This window comes from Pelophylax lessonae (genome assembly GCF_965119305.1).
Source record: "Pelophylax lessonae genome assembly, chromosome: 5".
Lineage (NCBI taxonomy): Eukaryota > Metazoa > Chordata > Amphibia > Anura > Ranidae > Pelophylax > Pelophylax lessonae.
In genome coordinates, this window is record NC_138772.1 from 356754182 (window position 1) to 356775028 (window position 20847).

Below are 20847 nucleotides of genomic sequence, written 5' to 3' on the forward strand. Positions count from 1 at the left end.
AATAACTGTCTTCTCCCTTCTCCCGGCGGGAATGGCTTCCCCCACTGGGAGAAGACAATGGCCTGGCAGGAGGGATTCCCAAATCAATGCTGTGTTGATGGTGGAAACTAGCGAAATTCACTCCCTGTATGGCCGGCCTAAGCCTTATTATTGATTTATCATAGTTATGGGTGGCTTCCCTGACGAACAGTAAAGCCGGCCATAGATGGTTTTAATCTCAGCCGGTTCAGCAGGGACCAGCTTAAATTCAAAACATCTATGGGCAGGCTGTATGTACCCAAGTTAATCCATCAACACTGACTGCGTTGATGGGGGAATAGAGCGATATTCTTTCCTGCAACCCGTAGTTGCAAAAAGGAAAATGGCACCATTAATGGCCTGCCTAGTATTAAGAGGTGCAGTCAGGCTACCAAACTAGGAAGTTCTGATGTCAGCAGCTGAATTAATGACTAAATACCTTTAAAATCTTATTTTTCTGTAAGTCATGTATTGGTTTTGTCAGTACTCCTACACAACATAGTTGTTTTACCTGATGTGTGGAACTGACATTTTTTCCATTATTTCAACTCGTCCCTTTCCTAAACGCCTTCAATGGTGGATTAACAAATGTCACTCTTAACTGAAATTGTGAGACACTACAGATATTGGGGGAAGGTTTCAAAGCATTAAAGTGATCTTAACAGATTGCTTATACTTTGCAAGTACTGGCATCACAGAGCAAGGAGTTGCCACTGTGGGTTAAAATTCATTGCGATCTTAAACTTTGTAACCCATCAAATAACAAATTATTCAGCTAAAATGCAACTCTTACTTGCTGTGTTCATCAAGAGTTTTTGCCCTGCATTAGCCAGCAAATTAAGGAATACCATTATATGTAAACCCAAGTTTTTTTGTTTTTTTTTAATTTGCAGAATGATGTGTCAAATATTCCTCCACTGCACCTTCTGTCCTCGGGTCACTCAGATTGTAAGGATCAATATTTGTGCAGGAGATGTCATGAATGTAATATTAAGGACATTTAGCATTTTAATACCCTGTATATGCTAAACTAAGGTGCTTACATTTGCCTAGGAATCTTTAACTGTGTTAAAAAGGCTGGACAGGTTCTGTCATCTACATAATAAAGCATTTACTTTGTCAACCCCTTGGCAAGCACAGTAATAAGAAAAGAAATGGTAAGCAGGTGGCTAGAAGCTTACATAGCTTTCATATTGTTCTCAGGCAGCAGTGGGATTTCCAAAACTTTGGTGTTGGAGATGATGGTCTCATGGCTTGTCGTCGAAACGGTCTTGCCAGTGATACGATGGACTTGATAGAAAGCATGAGGTCGCAGCAGGCGATCGTCTGCCGTGCCGATGAACAGCTGGAGGGTGAGTGGCTCGCTCTCTAAATACCCGTGTAGCTGGCAAGAGAACAAAAGTTTTAGGCATGAGTAAAAAAGAAATAATCAGGACAGGTGCTGAGTGTTAGGCCATCATTTTGCCTGGCAATATTGATGTAATAAAAAAGGTGTAAGTCAGAAAAATGTCTCATTATTTCAGTGACCTGAGGCATTGGAGCTAGATTTAATCTTTATATGTAGCAGTGCATATGCTTAGAACATAAAGACGATCTCCATCTCTGCTGGGATGGAGGAGGCTCAAATTTCTGGTAGATTCAGCAGGCACAAAATGCATATGTCGGACATACTCAGAGTTTAAAGTATACTGGCATATGGAAAGTCTAGCTCTCCTATTACCTAAAATGAAACATTTAAAAAGAAAATGAAAAACCAAAAGCATTAATTATAGGACAGCTGCTAACACATTTAAATTAAGTCATATTTTGAAATGAGGAAATATATATATTGCCAGGTAAAATGTAATATTTTCATGTCTTTTATCAAGTGCTCTCACTTATTCTGTAGGCTAAAGTGTTATTTACCCAACCAATTCAGTTCAGTAAAAAACAAGACTCAGTTAAGAAAACTGGATGAAAAATATGTGGAGGCTTTGCCCATAATATCCATTAATATGCAAGCTTTTATCATCTAACCTACCCAAGAAAATAAGACATGAAATCTGATTGGCCTCTGTGAACGTACACTTTTCTACAGCAGTCTTTTCTGTTCACAAATAAAGCTAACCATAACAGCCAATACTATCCAACAGTGATCCATGGAGTTCACCTAAAACCCTCTTCAAGTTGCTTCAGGAGGTCCAAAACCCAGACACCTGCAATATGCTACCTCCAGCTTTCTCATTTTGTCTGTGCTAAGGAAGAACCCCAACTCATCCACCTATGCAGTGTCGGTGGCCTATCAGTAAGCTGTTGAGGCCCCACACTGCAATGTGGAAAGCATGCTATACTTACTGACTTACTGATTGATACTAAAAGGCTTTTTTTTTTTTTCCAAGTAAAAAGATGTTATATATAGCTGCCCTGTGCAATGGCTATTATGCAAAAAGGGATTTACCTCCTCTTCTCACAGTCAATGCCTGTGCTGTTGGCTCCTCCTCCTCTAGTTGTCTCCTGTATCAAGACAGGTACCAAGAAAACACACATGCGTGTGCGCTCCCACTGGATCCTGGGCCAGCTTGTGTGCATCTATAGATACACACAGTGCTGGTAAGCAACACCCCCACTCCCTTCTGACAGCAGATTGACTGACAACAGAAGGAGCAAGCCACTGCCTTTAGCATTTCCTGTTAAAGTAGGAAGTCAAGGGAGCAGTGCTGGAATCCAATAGCCCCCATTCCCCCTCCAAACTACAGTTTGCCCACAGAAAACCACAGGGAAGGTGGATACAAGAAGAGAAAGCAACACTGACTGGTCCTTGTCACAGGAAACTTTTGCACAGATATGGGGGAAATACTGTACATAAGGGACACCAAGATTTAAGTAAGCATACATATGCCTTATATATTCAGACAATATGTATTTAGCCCAGAGTTCAGCTTTAACGGGGAAATCCCTGATACCCATAGCCTGAAATGAGTCTCCAAGTGGATCACATCAGTGGACTGAGAATAGGGAATAAGAAGCCGGGTGATGCTTATACTGTACACTGCAAAAAAAGACTGCCCTGACATGGCTAAATTATGCAAACACTGAGTTTCATGTTCATTCCGATATGAATTCCCCATACTAAATAATTTGATTCAAGCTGTCACTGCTCTAGTACAAGAAAGGTCTGATAAATTTGATTGGATAGTGTGGGCTACCCAAACACAGTCCTCTACTATTTACACACATGGTTACAATTGATTCGTACCTTGCATGCCCACAAATCAACATTCATAAAGAGTGAGGCATTAGGCTTGGTTCACACTTGGACGGCTTCAAAGTCGCCCGACTCTACAGCAGCCCCGTACAGCGCGACTTCAGCGCGGCTTGCAAATTACTTCTTTATTAGAAGTCAATGCAAGCCGCTCCAAAGTTGCCCCCAAGTAGTATAGGATCCTTTTTCTAAGTCAGAGCGACTTAAGGCACTCCGATTAGAACCCCCCCAGTGAAAACCGAGCCTTAAGGCCCGTACACACGTACCGATTGTCGGCCGAAAAGATTCGGCCGACGACCGATCGGCCGATTGTAGGCTTGTTAGTATGATGCTTCCGACAGCCGACAGCGCACTTTCGGCCGAACAGAATCTGTCATGCAAGCATTAAAATTTTTGTATGCCGACACCAGAAAGGCCGATTGTTCGCCAGTCAGTACAGAATTCGGCTGACAATCAGCAGATTTGCAAGACTGGGCATGCTCAGAGAAGAAAAAACACAGGGAAAGTTAACCATCACATGACATCACTTCTGCAGTCGGCGGACAAAATTCGTGTGCAGTCTTTTGCACTTTTCAGCGGACACGACAGCCCTGGACAAAAGACGGCCGATCGGTCGGCCGACGATCAGTACGTGTGTACAGGGCTTAACAGTACATTTTTAGCTTTACCAACCAAAAAACGTAAGTCTTTTATAAGACATGTGCTAAGAACTAATTTAATATAAAATGTGTACAATTCCGTATAAACATTTTCTCAATTTTCTAGCATAGTTTCTGAGTCACAGTGATCTATAATATTTCACACAAGACTGAAGCTAAATTTCTGCTCTGAGCTCTGATTCTATTTTTCCCCAGATCCTTGTGGAAAACGGGACAACAGTTGGGCTGATTTACAGGCTCAACCACAATATCAGCAAAGGATGTCGTTTTGCTCTCCTAAGAGATTAATTTGTGTCTCCCTAAAGGAAAATCCTTTCTACCATGGCAGGGCGTTTTCCAACTATGTGAGGATGTGCAGATGAACAGGTATGTTTGTTTTGATTAGAGATAACAGTGCTGAAAAAAAAGTATGCGTTAAGATCCTTAAAAATGCTTAACTAATATAGAAGTCATTTAAAGTTTGGGTTTTTTTCATGCTTTCGTAACCAGCAATTAGCACTGGATTTCTTCATAGTTAACAAAGGAAATGGCCTATGCAGGATTGCCAGAGAAGGCACACAGAGATCCACATGTTGCTATGAGTAGTACATTTCTGTCTATAAGAAAATAATAATGCTATTGTAGGTATTCATTATTGCATAGTTTAAGCACTGCAGTTCATGTTGTAGGTTGAACCTGCCTTGGGTCCAGACTACGAACTGAACTGGCAGCAGAGTAAACTGACATCTTGTATCTATTTTTTAAGCTGATGTCAGCATCCTGCTTTTTTCAGCAGCCTCAGTGTACCTTGTGTGGCTAGGATCTGATCTTGGTATTGTGATTTTAAAGTAGAACTAAAGGCTTTTTCCATTTTAGATAGAGTAAGGAGGGTGGTTATAACCCCTGACAGGGTTGTTTTGTCATCTGTGTCCCATTAGGGAGATAAGTAAGGGAAGCCCCATTGAACAACTTTCCCTCTACTTCTGTTCTGGCGACAACCCAAAATGTGGGATTTTCTTTCACTTTCACTCTTGGTGGTAACAGTGAAGGGGACAGTTAGAGAGGGTTTATCTCCCTAAAGGGGGCCACACACTGCAATAAAAGCCCATCAGATGTTCTAATCCCTCCTCACTCTATCCAAAAATAAAGAAAGTCGATACGTTAAGAGTAGCCATTTGACCAACATAAGAGTGAGACACAAGGTTGTTGACTTGGCCACAATGAGAGCTTAGCAGACCTTGCACTATAATCAAGTTCTGCTTGTTGACTGAGGGCCCCATTCTACTTTAAAAAATGCTGCACTAAACATAAAATAGTAAGAAACTGTGGGTAAAAAAGTTAGCTAAAGTACTTAGCTTCTGTACTGCAGAGGAGTGATATCAGCTACACCCAGCACAGTGCAAAAGCATCTTCCTGCAAGGTTTGGTATTCTCCTTTGAGTGTTTCTAGGATAGTGATATCTCCGCCTCGTCTAGGCACCACAAGCAAAATTTTGGGGGACCAGGCACACATAATATCTAACTTTTTTATGTTGTGCAGTGTCTTGGCATTGGGAAGGGGGTCCTAGGTAAATAAGCAGACCATGCCCTATGAGTGCAAGCTCCACTTTAACATTTTGTAAAGCAGTTTGGGCCTCCGTAATATATCAAATATTTAAAAGGAAAGTGCCCATGGGTATAGGTAAGTGCCTCTGCATTCTAATGCAAAATATATTTCAAGATTCCTTATTATTGTAATTTCTGCCAGGCCCTGTTTAAAACATGCCAAGAAAACATCCTACTTTCCTAAGCAAAATAGCACCTAAGAAAACTTCTTAGGCTGAACTTAGGACGAACTAGCAATTCTGCTGCTGGCGCTCGGTCAAAATCACCAGTGGCAGAATTGCTAAGAGACTGCCTGTTTTTTCCTATGGAATCGTTCCCTCTGTAGCTGAAATAGTGAGATGTTGCTCTTGTTGCTAGCAATCGAGATTCAGCAGCATGCAGGCCAGCAGCAGAATAACATATTACATCTCTACGATTACTCACTACCTGGATTAATGCATTAGGGGGCATGGCTTGGCAGCGAATGATCTTGAATAAACTGGATTATAAGGAATGATGTCATTAGTGTGCGGCCTTTCTTGTCAAGATCTTGCTGCATCTGGCTACAAAGGGATCAATTCCATAGGGACAGAGAGACATCTTTTCTAAATTAAAAATATGGAACGCTTCACGAATTTGAGTGTCATCCTTGCGCAGGGGCCATGCTAATCTTCTCTGTATCGTTCCAATTTTAGTATATGTCCTGCGGAAGCGAGGACACAGTTATTCATCTTTAGCGATTTTGCCACTGGCAATTTGTCTCTAATGGCAGATTCACATGTGTGACATCAGCTTTAAATTGGCTGCTCCAAACCTGATAATCTGGGGCCATGCTGGAGCCAATGCAGTAGCCCAAGCTGCCACTGAATGCAGTGATTGCCCTAGAGTTAGTGTTAGAACCCATAGCAAGTGAATAAAAAACATTTATGGAAAGGAAAAATGCTAAGTAAGCATTTCAACGACTCTAGTTTAGTGCTTTTTAGCTGCAATTTTTGGTTTCAGAGTCTATTTAGAGGTGAACTCCAGTCAACTGGCTTCATACACAGTTTACTTTCTATATGGGTACTGTTTTACCTGCCAATGAATTTGTATTTCTGTCCAGCTAGTCTGGAGATATATATACGGCCATGCCCATGCTAGACAGCAAAACCAAGTTGGCAACTTGACTTTTCTCTACTACAGTTACAAAATACAGCTAGGTCGACCTAATGTTCCAAGCCAATGGGCAATGTAGGAGCAGCAGCAGACCTATTATCTCACCCCTTTGCTCATTCTGTTTTCTCATCCTGTCAGCAATGCCCTCGATTGGCATCCTGTTGCTGCCCATCCCTCTCCTAGTCTGAGTGATGCTTTTCAGGGATTACAAGGCTGATACCAAATTAAGGTCAGGTACCTATACTAACTGCATTTAAAATTACAGGTCAATTTTGTTTAATGCGTACAAATATGTAAAAGTATTGGAGGCAACAGTTAAACATCAAAAAGCATCTAAAAGCACATTTTTCCATAGTGGCTTTGAAACTGCTTCACCTATGTAGACATATGCAAAGGTAAGCAGAAGCTTACAGAAACCACTCGCATATTGTAAGGGGCTGCACCTATCTGTCTAAAGCTGAAATCAGATTGATTCTCTGCACCTTTTTATTAAGATGAAGGTATAATTTATTTCACAAATGCTGATGGAAGAATTGTTAATAAACTAAACATGAGGCATAACAGGAAATGTAAAAAGTGTTAAAACAAATATGTGGCAAGCAGACATTTGTGAATAAGGTGTAATTGTTTGCTGTCTGTACTGCCATGCAGCTTCCTGTGTGAGATGGTAAATAGGAACAAAAATGCTACATACTGTTATAATAAGGTGGCATGAACTATATTAAAATAATATATTATTATTACAAATCTCTATTTCAATGTCACTACATCTAATACCAGCTGAATTTACATTTTAAAAAGCATGTTTTATATTTTAAAGCAGGGGTCTCCAAATGTTGTTCTTCCAGTTGTTCAGGAACTACAATTCCCATCATGCCTAGTCATGTCTGTGAATGTCATTGTTTCACAATGCCTCATGGGACATGTAGTTCTGCAATAGCTGGAGGGCCATATTTGAAGGTCCCTGTTTTAAGGTATCGTCTGCTTTCTAATTTTTTTGTTTAATAAATTTTTATTAAGAAATTTTTAACCAGAACAAGTGCATATACAGAAATACACATCGAATCAACCAGTCAAGATATTGAGTAAGCACATGGTCAAGAGTGAAACAGTTATTCTGGCAAATACTGAAACCCCATAGAAGTAGGGGGAGAGAAGAGAGAAAGAAGAATGTTAGAAAAGAGAAAAAGAAAAAAGGGGGGAATGAAAAGGGGGGAAAGACGAAGAGTGTTGAGGGGGGGGGGAGAGATTCTGAGAGGGGGGTGGTGAGCGTGAAGGGGGGGGTGGGGGGGAGGATAGGAGGGGGGAAAAAAGGGGGGTGCGGCTGATCAGTCTCCGAGATGTCCGTTTGCTTTCTAATATTCTGAACGAACACAAGCTGCACATACGATCAATGCCTTCAATTGGAAGTTTAAAAATATGTCACACAACCCAATCAAATACCTTTTTTTAATGCAACTAACTGCTGTGGACTGGCAATGCACACAAATTCAAGTGACTACTTTTTGACCACAGCAATGCAAATTCTAATCAGAGAAATGTGCTTAAACAATAAATGGAAAAAAAAAAGTAAAGATGCTGCCAAATCAGAACTATATTATGTGGAATGATAGCTTGTTTGTGATTGGTCAACACCTTCACTACCGCTTAGGAAAGGAGTGTAAGGAGAAAAAACATTTCTTTAAATGTGTTTTTTTATTGTAGTTCTAAAGCTTGTAAAAAGTACAATGCTTTAGGAAAAAAAAAAAAAAAAAATAACAATGATTCACTTTGACAATGGATGTACTTGTCAGTAATGTATAGTTTCTTATAATATTCCCTTCTCCCTCATTTATATGCATTGCAATCATATGCTTCTAATGTTTGTTTCACACAGCAGGTCTTTCTTTTCTGTCCTTTAAGGAAAAGCAGCTTGAAGAAAGCACAAAGCTGGTGAGGCATATTCTCATCCTTGTGCGTACAATGGGTTCGTTTGTTTAATTTGATCCTAATTCAGATCGCCTGAACATGCCACATATTAAGTAAAGAGGCTAGAAAGAATGATAACAGCATGATATAATGCATGTATGATATGTTCTCCCTGCTAAACTTTCTCTGAAATTCTGATATATATATATATATATATATATATATATAAATATATATATATATATATACACACACACACATTTTTTTAGGTTCCGCAAGATAACAGCTTGAATGATGATTCTGCCCTCACGGCGAGCGGCAGCTCTAGCTGCCAGATTATTAATGATATCATTCATGCTTCCAAACAAGTAGCAAAACAGGGAGGCAAGCCAAAGAACGCACAAGAGTGAGCACACACTACTTAACTGAATCACTGAACGGAATTAGACTTAATGATTTTTTCTTATTCTGTTACTATGCAGGACTGGGATAGCACACAGTTGGGTGCTGATCATTAGGTGGCTCATGTATCATTTCGTTTAGCACTTGTAGAACTTGTGTCCTATTTACATCTCTTATCTGAAATATAGGAATTAAATGCATAATGTGTTGCTTAGCATTTTTTATATTATATATATATATATATATATATATATATATATATATATATATATATAGGTAATTTTCTTGCTACATTATTATTCATGTCTGAAGTAGAGATCCAACGCTGCACCTATCAGGCTTACTTTAAAACACCCCATCCCGTCTCTTCACTGAATTGCGAAACAGCAATGCAGACCTCGTTTTCAAACTGGTCTTCTACTTGCTGTAGGTTGCCCAATACCAGGCAGTGTTTTAATCGCCTTAAAATGTTACTAAACCCACAACAGTAAAATCATTCTGTATATTCAGTAAAGCATGCTTGTTGTACTCACTGTGGATTCTAAGGGATCCTCCGAATTGTGTAAAAAAGCTGTTTGATCTTGACTTCTCTGATCCTCACCTTCTTTTACTGTCCCCAATCCATCTGCTGAAAGTACAGTCCCTTGGAGGCACTCTGCACATGCTCAGTTTGAATTGTATTCCTAGAGAGTTTTTTTGTTTGTTTTTGGGAGGGTGCATGTGATCAGCACAGGGCCAATCAGTACTGTATAGACAGAGGGTCAGAGGTCATGAAGCCTCATAGGACAGTCAAAGGAGAATGAAAACTCCTCCTACAAGCTTTAACCAGTGCTCGGCCAGACACTGATAGAAGTCAAAAGACTGCTACATACTGCTGGTGAGAAAAGATATTTAGCAGTTTATATTTACTAAAACTATTGCATTTCCATGTTCTATGTACTGTGGGAGACCAGATATAGTGAACGCAGAGTCCTGGGTTTAGCAACACTTTAAGTATTCCATTGATTTAGTGACAAGTTGTGTGTGTACTGGTCCAGCCATGGAGACTAGTGGTAATCTGGTAGAATAGTGGTTATCTTGCACCTCAAACTATTCTCTATGGCTGGGGTGATGGAACTGCAACAATTTACAGTGCCACTGAAACACTGAATGATTCATACACTGCCCGGTCCTGGGCCGCCTGCAGGAATGAGATTACCTTTTTATCTAAATCTGGGGTCAGTTTAGTAATCCACAACTTGATGAGGTTGGTGAGCATAAATGGAATGCGGTGGGGGGGGGGGGGTATTTTAAAAGTACAATTACTCTTTACAATGAGATTATGGCAGCATACAAACTTTTTGTGCTTCCAGCAGCGATCACCGCAGGTAATTTCTGGCTGTGCAGAGAGCTGCAAATAGCTGCAGCCAGCAGCAACCTGTCATTACAGTGAATGGGGCCAGTGGTGGCATCTGGCTGCTCTCATCTGCAGCTGTAAAAACGGAATTTTTGTAAAATCTTACCTGTAAAATTCCTTTCTCTGAGTCCTCCGACAGTCGCCGCCTCTTCATATTCGTCACATATGGGGTATTAGACTTTGCTCCGAAGGAGTAGCTAGGCAACAGAATATGTTAACAATAAAGCTTTAACATATCCCACCCTCAAGGGGTGGTCCCCTCAGTCAATACCCTCCTACTTCCTGCAACCATATCTCAGTTTTAGTGGAATAGCAGTAGAGTATACATTCAAACCCCAAAAGAGGGGCGGGGGCGGCGACTGTCGGAGGACTCAGAGAAAGGAATTTTACAGGTAAGATTTTACAAAAATTCCGTTTTCTCTTACGTCCTCCGACAGTCGCCGCCTCTTCATATTCGTCACATATGGGGACGTCCCAAAGCAGTGCAAACATGAGGGGTGGGAAACGCATCCGCGCCGAAAGGCAACGCAGTCTCCACATCAAAGAAAGGAACCTTACCAAAGGAAGGAAACCAGCTGGGCAACAGCAAAAATAAGTGCTCAACAGGAGCAACAACCCAGGAAAAGACAAAAAACCAGGGGATACAAAACTTATCCCAACAGCCAGAAGTCCCCAACAAGGGACCCTAGGGAACAGCCGCACTAAGAACCTTGCGGCCAAAGGAAGCATCCGCCGATGCCTGAACATCTACTTTGTAGAATTTTGTGAAAGTGTGTACGGTCGACCAAGTCGCCGCCCTACACACCTGGGCTACAGAAGCCCCATGACGACAGGCCCAAGACGTACTCAGAGATCTAGTAGAGTGCGCCTTCACAGGCACAGGGGGAACCTTCCCCTGCAAGGCATAGGCCTGTTCAATGGTCTGCCTGATCCATTTGGCAATGGTAGAGGCGGAAGCCGCCATGCCCTTCCGAGGACCCTCTGGAAGAACAAACAAGGAGTCCGTCTTTCGAAAAGACTCAGTCGATTTAAGGTAAACCCTAATCGCCCGAACAACATCCAGAGAATGTAGTCTCACCTCCTTTGGATGTTTAGGCTTCGTGCACAACGAAGGCAAAACAATATCCTCGTTAAGATGGAATTCCGAAACTCGTTTCGGCAGAAAAGAAGGATTAGGTCGCAAGACCACCTTATCCAAATGAACAACCAGGTACGGAGACTTGCAGGACAAAGCCGCCAGTTCCGACACTCTGCGAGCCGAAGTGATCGCCACCAAAAAGGCGACCTTTTTGGACAACATAGACAACGATATCTCCCTGATCTGTCCAAAAGGAGCACGTTGTAACACAGATAGAACGAGATTCAAGTCCCAAGGGGGCAAAGGATCCCTCCTAGGAGGAACCAGATGCCGCACACCCTGAATAAAAGTGCCAACCAAGGAGTTGGAAGCCACGGGACGTTGAAACAGAACGGCCAGCGCAGACACCTGACCCTTTATCGTAGCCAGCGCCAAACGCTGATCGACACCCGTCTGAAGGAAAGACAGCACACGGGAAACCGAGTACGTGCGGGGTGAAAACCCCCTGGACTCACACCAGGCAAAATAGGCCTTCCAAGTACGGTAATAAACCTTTCCCGAGGAAGACTTCCTCGCGTTGATCAAGGTATGAACAACCTCTGGAGAGAGACCCTTCTCCTTCAGGACCTCGGTCTCAACAGCCAGGCCGTCAAAGCCAGCGACTGTAAAGCAGGATGGTAAATCGGTCCTTGAGACAGTAGATCGTCCCGAAGAGGCAGACGCCAGGGGGCGTCGACCGCCAGATTCACGAGGTCTGCGTACCAGGACCGGCGAGGCCAGTCCGGTGCCACAAGAATCACCGTGCTGCGTTCCGAGTGTAACCCGCGAAGGAACCGGGACAGCAACTGAATCGGTGGAAACGCGTACATCAGCCTGTACTGATGCCACGGGGCCACTAACGCGTCCGACGCGTCTGCCCGAGGGTCGCGCGTCCTTGCCACGAACCTCTTCACCTTGTAGTTGAGGCGAGACGCGAACAGGTCCACATCTGGAAGACCCCACTTCGCGCACAACATCTGGAAGACAGCCGGGTGGAGAGACCATTCCCCCTGATCCAGGGTCTGGCGACTCAGATAGTCCGCCTGCCAGTTCTCCACTCCCGGAATGTGAACCGCCGTTATCGCCGGGACATGAGTCTCGGCCCAAGACAGAATGTCGGCCACTTCTCGAGCCGCTCGGGCACTCCTGGTGCCCCCTTGGTGGTTGATGTAGGCCACCGCCGTGGCATTGTCCGTCTGCACCCGAACCGGGCAGCCCTGCAGCCGGTCCGTCCAGCGATGAAGACAGAGCCTTATCGCACGCAATTCCAGAATGTTGATCGGGAGGGAAGACTCCCCCTCCGACCAGGTCCCCTGGGCGGACAGAACGCCCAGAACACCACCCCAGCCCGACAGGCTGGCATCCGTGGTGATTATCGTCCACGAGATCGGACGAAACGACTTGCCCCCGGACACCAACGGGGACTGGAGCCACCACAGAAGGTTTTCCCTGGTGCGATGACTCAACGAGATCTGAAGATCCAGAGATTGAGGTCGCCCGTCCCACTTGGACAAGATCTCCGCCTGGAGACCCCGCGTGTGAAACTGCGCGAAAGGAATCGCCTCGAAAGCCGAGACCATCAATCCCAGACATCTCATACACGTCCGCAGAGACGAGTTCGGAACGTCCCTGAGGGACCTGACTTCCTCCTGAAGAGTCCTGAGTTTGTCTTCCGGCAGGAAGACCTTCGCCTGCACCGAGTCCAGTATCATTCCCAGATAGGGAAGACGAACCGACGGACTCAGTGTCGACTTTGGAACATTTATCGTCCAACCGAACTCCTGCAGAGTTTGCATCGTGACAGACAGGTCCTTCTCCAGACCCTGACTGGTCGCAGACCGAATCAGAATGTCGTCCAGATACCCCAGGACAGAAATGCCCTGGGCTCTCAATAATGCCAGAACCGGTGCAAGCACTTTGGTGAAGACCCGCGGAGCCGAGGCGAGCCCAAAGGGCAACGCCACGAACTGGTAGTGATCCTCCGCAATGGCAAATCGAAGGTATCTCTGATGACCCTCGAATATGGGGATGTGAAGATACGCATCCTTCAAATCGATGGAGGCCATGAATTCCCCCGGAACCAGGGCAGCCACCACCGAGCGCAGGGATTCCATGCGGAACTTGCGAACCCGCACAGAGCGGTTCAGAGCTTTCAAGTCCAGAATTGGACGAACCTTGCCCTCCTTTCTGGGCACGGTGAACAGATTGGAATAAAACCCCCGAAATCTGTCCCGATGAGGCACCGGAACCACCACTCCCTGAGCCCTCAGGTCCCGCACCGCCAGGTGCAGATCCCGCAGGCGCTCTGGAAACAGTTGTAGATTTGAGGGAAAAAATCTGCTCTCTGGCCGAGAGAGAAACTCGATCTTGTAACCAGATCGAACGATTTCCAGAACCCATCTGTCCCGCACACGGGCCAACCAGGGCCGAAGAAAACCGAGCAAGCGTCCCCCCACCCCAAAACTGGGTGAGGGCGCCCCTTCAGGCCGAACTGTTATGGGCCGCAGGTCCGGATTGGCCGGACTTCTGTTTCCCAGACCAGGGTTTCTTCTGAGAGCCCTGGCCCTTGAACGGTTTGCCCTTGTAGTGCGGCCGAAAGGCACGAAAGGACCCCTGAGGGGGCCGAAAATGAGCATGCTTCTTCCCAGAAGCCCCCTTAGCCTTGGGGAAATGGGGCAAGAGAGTGCTCTTACCCCCGGTAATCCCCTTAATCAACACATCCAGGGACTCCCCAAAAAGGCGAGACCCATCATAAGGCAGATTGGCTAAGGTTTTACGTGAAGATTGGTCCACCGACCAACATTTCAACCAAACCAGGCGGCGAGACAACACCGCCACGCTGTGCACACGCGCGGCCAACGGAATCAGGTCCAGGTCCGCATCACACAGATACATGACACCCTGGTGGATCTGATCCACCATATCCAGGGTCGCCGCCGAGGCCGAATCGGCCACTAGGACGCGCCTAAGCATCTGCGTCCAACTTGCGATCGCCTGGGCCGCCATGAGAGAAGCAAACAGAGCCTTAAGCATAGAACCCGTAACAGAATAAGTATGACGGGCAAGAGACTCCAGTCTCCTATCCGTGGCATCACGGAAAACAGGGGATCCCTCTGCAGGGATCGCAGTGGCTTTGTTCAAAACCGCAATAGCATGATCCACTGGCGGAGGCACACACCACCGTTCATCAGTGGCAGGCGAGAAAGGATAACGCAGCTTAAATTTACTCGGTACCGCAAAAGGCTTGCGCAAATCGCGCCATTGGTCCTTAACAGCGCGCTGAAAATCAGCATTGCAGGGAAAAACCTGCGGCGTCCTGCGTTTTCTCTGCGTCCCATAAGCCGCCAAGGCAGCTGGGGGACACACCTCGTCCTGCAAACGTAGCGTCTGCTTAATGGAAGCAATCAACTCATCCATGATTGCAAGCTCTTCAGGCGAGCCAGGGGGAGAATTATCAACCCCCTCAACTTCAGCCTCTACCTCAGACCCCACTAGATCAAGAGAGGAGCGGGACCCCGATAGGGGGGTCCCCGCCAGAACAGCCCCATCACCTTCACCCTCAGAATCAGAGGACAGAGCAACTCTGGGCCGTTTAGTAGATTGAGCAGCCACCAGCATTTGCACCTGTGCAGCAAGGCCAGCCACAATAGTGGCCAAATCCCCCCCTGGGGGGGAAACAGCGGTCCCCTGGCTTTCCACCAATACTGTGGGAAACTTGCCCTCCTGAGAATCCATTGCCCCTGTATGCCAGACAACCAAGGGTTAACTGCCCCCTTACAGCAAGCGCGGCAAGCGCAGCCCACCGCACCACACTCAGGCACAATGAGACCCCCACAGGGAATATACAGACTGAATACAGGCAATGGAACACAGGAATAGAAGGATAAAACCTGAGGAGACTCCGCTGCTGCTGCTGCCTCGATCGGTGCTTCCAGGAGAGAGGAAGTGATGCTGCCAGGGCGCTCTATGTAAGCCTATGGAGGCTACAAGAAAATGGCCGCCGTGCATGTAAACCATGCGGCCGGAGCGGGCGCCGGTAAAATGGCGCCGTTTGGCGCCGAAATCGCCGCTCCACAGTGCATAAAATCACACACAATATTATCCCATAATATGGATACATGTTAGATCGCCGCAGCGATCGCTGTATATGCCCCAACATGCCATTAAAAACATGCCCCACAGCACACAGCTCCTCACACTGCCCAGCCTGACATACTCAGTGTCATACAGCTCCCCCCCCCCTTGCAGCCCACAGCATGCAGCCGAGATATAGGGAGACAAGCAGTGTGATTAAAGGCAGGTTACACAGTCCCAGACTGAGACCCCCCCCAGACAGACAGGTCCCCACATAGATACACTTACCTCACATGGCGTGGGGAACCCGCACAGGCGAACAAGCCGCTGCACATGAGGCAGGGAGAGTCGCAATTCAAGACGCACACAATGGCGGTTCAGAAACCGCACAGCGTCCGGTGAGGTAGCCACCTCACCAATCATCCCTGCACCGAACAGGGATGGGTCGTTCACCGTGCCAGGAGCGTTACCTGGCTGAACGCTCGATGGCAGACTGGGAAGCCACTGACCCACGACCTGCGACCAGGGGGATCAGCCCGAGACCCAGTCCGCATGATCCTCTTCGTCCGAAGAACTAACTAATGCTGACAAAAATAACAGCTAAGTAAAGGTAGAGAGAAAACTCAAACAAAATATCAAAAAGAAGAAAGAGTCTGGGACAAAAAGTCCCAGCACAGAGAGAGCCAGCCACTCCTGACAAGCTAGACATTAAAACTGAGATATGGTTGCAGGAAGTAGGAGGGTATTGACTGAGGGGACCACCCCTTGAGGGTGGGATATGTTAAAGCTTTATTGTTAACATATTCTGTTGCCTAGCTACTCCTTCGGAGCAAAGTCTAATACCCCATATGTGACGAATATGAAGAGGCGGCGACTGTCGGAGGACGTAAGAGAAAAAAAGTTTCCTGTTGCTAAATCGCAAATGGGAATGAAGCCTTAGTCTCCCTGCAAAGTCCCACAAATATATTTTTAGCCTGCCAGTGAAGCCCACTTAATGCAGCTTCCTGTGATGGGGTGGCAACAATGCTGCACTGTTCCTGAATTCAGAGCAGAGTTGCCACACTCATGCAGGCTGTGCCTGTTTGTATTGCAGAGGGATTAACAAAAACTTGTGGCCAGTGGGAAAAGAAAATGTCCTGGCATCAGTAGGAGTAACAATGCCCCATCACTGGTGTCAGTGGAAGGAATAGTGCCCCATCATTGGTATCAATGGGAAGAAAAGTGCCCCAAGGTTAATGTCAGTGGGAGGAGTAGTGCTCCATCATTGGTGTCAGTCTAAGGAATAGTGTTCCATTGTCAGTGGTAGGAACTATGCCCCACTGTTGCTGACAGTGAGAGGAATCATGCCACAAGGGCCAGATAAAAGCAAGCAAAGGGCCCTATCCAGCCCCCAGGCCACAGTTTGGAGACCACTGGTATAGGCGTTTACAAAAATGTAGCTTACGTATGGTAAATCACAAAGTCCGTTCGAGGCAATGTGATTCCAGTTACTAACAGAAACTTTATATGATGTGACCTGCACAGGATCTATTGTCGCTGATCAGTGTATTTTGTGGAGCTATCAATTTAGAAGAAAAGTCTGAAAAAAATCCATCAAATACAACCAGTCCAGCTACAAATGCTTCCCATATGCCGATTGGTGACTTTACTACAGAAGCGCAGACATTTTTTTTTTTTTTAGAGAAAATGTCTTCTTGCTATTTGGTTTTGTAATAATGATTGATCGTATATTAAATACAAGCAGACCTTAGAGATACCTCTTAGAAGCAAGCAACCCCCCTAAGCAAGATATTATAGATGGTTAGTTATAGCCAGACCTATAAAAAAATGTATCGCTTGCCTCATGTTATATGCCCAGCACTTGGCAGGTAAACTGAAAATAATTGTGCGTTTGGTTGCTGGCTGAGCCAAGCCATACATGGCTTCCACACAACAATATTAATCTGAAAAGTCAGCTGCATGTATTCTCTTGTATGGCTTTCATATGGATCTCTTTTACTTGTAACCAAAATAAATGAATTAAGTGATAAAAATGGCTTGTCCTTTGTGCAGTGGACATCTGTTCTTTGTTCATTCTTCTTTATGGCAAGTGATTTTTTTTACATGCGCACACAAAAATAGTTCACACCTCTTCAAAATATATGATGTGCAAGGGTGCCTGTCTGTATGACAGAGGTTACACAATGACTGCATGCAAAGCTTATTGGAAGCAGAGGTGACACACACACTGCTTTATATTAAGCAACTATTAAGATGTGCTTTGCCATTTCAGTAAAATAAAAGCATTAACTTTCTAAGTAAAACAGTGACCAAGTTTATTTGTAAGAAAACCGTCATAATAGTAGCCAACTTGATTTACTAGGTCATGCCGCTATTTTAAAAAACAGGAAGTAAAAGACTGGAAGAAGAAATAAAACTAGACCAAAACCTTACAAGAAAAATTATGCACTAAAACATGAACTGTACGCACCGAAGTCAAAGGAACACGATTTATAAAATTGTCCTGAACTTTGGATTTGTCCTTAGATATAAGAAGATGAAGCCACTGCATTTCACCTTTTTACCCTTAAAATATAAACTTTTTCAATTTTCTACACAAGAGAATCTGTGTCGGTGGTTACAATACCCATCCACCACACGGCTTATTACTGTGAAAACTTTGTGGTAAACTAGCAGAAAACAGTTCTCTCAAACCACTTCAGCAAACAGTCTAAAATTGTGCAATGATAAATATTAGTTAAAGGATCTTACACCTCCAGTAAGGGCCTGTTCACACCTGAGCAGTTTTCAGCTTGTAAAACGCTCATCTCTGAAGTTCCAAAATGCCCAACAAGCAAAATGCCATTCATTTCAATGGCCCCTGTTCACATTCTGTCATCTGAAGCAAAAGGCCTGAAGCTCAAAAAAGTACATGAGCTTCTTTTTTTGGCAGATTACAAGCATTTTTGGTCAGATGTCAATGCCTGCCTTCATACACCTGCAAAAAACGCCCAAAAAATAAAAAGGCCTGGACAAACGCCAAAAAAAAAAAAAGTCTGAAAATGATACGCTCAGGTGTGAATGGAGCCTAAAGCCCCGTACACACGATAAGAAATTCGGAAGGGAAAATTCGTCCGACGACCAATCTGCCGATTTTCGGATTGTTAGTATGGTGCTTTCGACAGCTGACTCCGACTTTTCGGCTGACAAAATCCTGATGTGCAGGCTATAAAATTTTTGTTGTCCGTAATACAACGTCCGATTTTCGTCTCATTAGTACAGATTTAGACGGAAAAAAATCTTAAGAGCAAGACTAGGCATGCTCAGAGACGAAAGAACACATACAAAACAATCCAACACATGTCATCACTTCTGAAGTAAAATTCTGTCGTACGGGAAAATTCGTATGAAAAAAACCTCTTCACTTTCCACATCAGACTAGCATGCCACAAAAAATGGACGACCGGTCGGCGGAAATTCGTAGCGTGTGTACGGGGCTTAAATGTGGAAAAAGAGGTAAGCACTCTATTAGGGGGAATGAGCAGCAGACTCCAGTGAAGAGATCTATCTGATGGAATCTTTGGTAAATATTAGCCCCTGTTAACACCAGAGTGATCTGTTGCACATTTCCAGAAGCGTGATAATGCTCGACAATAAGATTTCCATTTTATTCTAGGGGGCCAATTCACATCTGTACAATGTGCTGTTGTGCCAAAGAAGTACAGACACTTTTTGGGGGCAGAATTGCATGTTTTTGGTCGCACTGACTTTAATGGGAGCCCCTGAAAATTGTGCATAATAAGGATTTTTCCTCACAATTTTGAGCCTAGCAGTCAGCCTTATCCTCCTAGTAACCTGCTTCTATTAGCCCAAACACAAAAATGCTTTTTTCCTAAAAACGCCAGAACCATTCACACAATACAGAATGGTTCCAGGGATCTATATTGACCCTCAAATTTTCTACAGCTTTCTCTCTTCAACACTGAAAAGGTTGTAAATGAAGACGTGCTCTTCCACATATCACTTTTGTAAAAAGCACTTATTTGAGCAGTTGTGGACTTTTTGTCAGCCTGTACACTGTAGTCATTCTCTACTGGCTTCGCTCACTAATGAGGTGTTTTCTCCCACAGAATTTACACTCTTTGGGGTAATTAAAGTGATTCTAAACAGTATTTTTTTTTTAAACAATAGGCATGTTAGACTTACCTGCTCTGTGTAATGAGTTTTCACAAAGCGGCACGAATAACCTCTTCTGGGGTCCCCCGCCGACACACCTGGCTCCTCCTCTTCTCCGCTTGCTATAGGGGCACTTGTGCGGGTTTAATCCTGAGCCACACTGCCTGCATCCTTAGACACAGGCAGCATGGCTATGTTCCACCCCCCCCCCCACTCCTCCCTCAGAGGATTTAATTGACAGCAGCAGGAGCCAACGTCTAATGCTGCTTCCACCATGTCCTGAGAGGAGAGAGAGAGCGGAAAGCACTGCTGTTCTCGGACACAGCTCTCGATCAAGACCAGGTCTAGGTAACTTTTTTTGGTTGGGGAGCTGGGCATTGAAGGTTTTTTTACCCTAATGCAGAGAATGAATTAAGTTAAAAAGCCCTAAGCTTTTACAACCACTGTAATAAAGAGTGGTTCGGACAAAGATTCTGTGTCACTCTTCTAACCTGTGAAAATGGAGATCCTGTTTTCCATGCTGTGTCTGGCCCAGACACGGCATGGAAAGCTGAAGCTGTTTGCCACGTCTCCCTCTGCCCACCCCTCCGCTCAGCTGAGAATGAGAAGGAAGGCCGTTAAATGTTTGTTGGGGTTAACAGCCAGGCATATAGGCAGAACTAGGAGCATTCTCTGTCTATATGAGTTTCTCCTAATGCAGTTTGTTCACTGCATGGGCAGAGAGAGGCATGTGAGCTGTCTGCCAGGTCTACCGGCAGACAGTTCACATCCTGTACACCAGGTGCAATATTGAAAACTGCTGTGATCACATTAATTAATTAGGCACAGAACCCGTGCCAGTTTTTAATTTACTCTGAAATTGACCATGGGGCCGGTGAAAAGAAGTCTATGTGCTTTTTATTGTGACTTAAGGCTTTTATGTGCTTTTATTGTGACTTAAGTTCTGTTTCCTACACTATTATAATGGCATAGGAAGCTTTGTTAATTCCCATCTTTGAATTTTTTCTTTTTACCTCATTCTCGTCAAAATTCAGAGATTGTAGTACATAAAAATCCCAGGAGCTGAGCAATTTCTAAAAATATGCAATCATCCCATCTGGCAAAGTTTTTAAAATAACACTTTATCAATCCAATGTTTGCTAGTTGAATGCAAATGAACA

At 44.6% G+C, this 20847-nt stretch overlaps 1 protein-coding gene across 7 annotated transcripts in view; it reads right to left on the bottom strand.

Annotated features, from left to right (window-relative positions):
- NFATC1 (nuclear factor of activated T cells 1) overlaps positions 1-20847 on the bottom strand; it is a 305332-nt gene that overhangs the window by 195993 nt on the left and 88492 nt on the right. For all 7 annotated transcript variants that reach the window (XM_082257749.1, XM_082257748.1, XM_082257746.1 and 4 more), the window contains exon 4: positions 1200-1402. In XM_082257749.1, coding sequence (XP_082113875.1) covers positions 1200-1402 — 203 coding nt within the window. The remainder of the gene's footprint in view (positions 1-1199; positions 1403-20847) is intronic.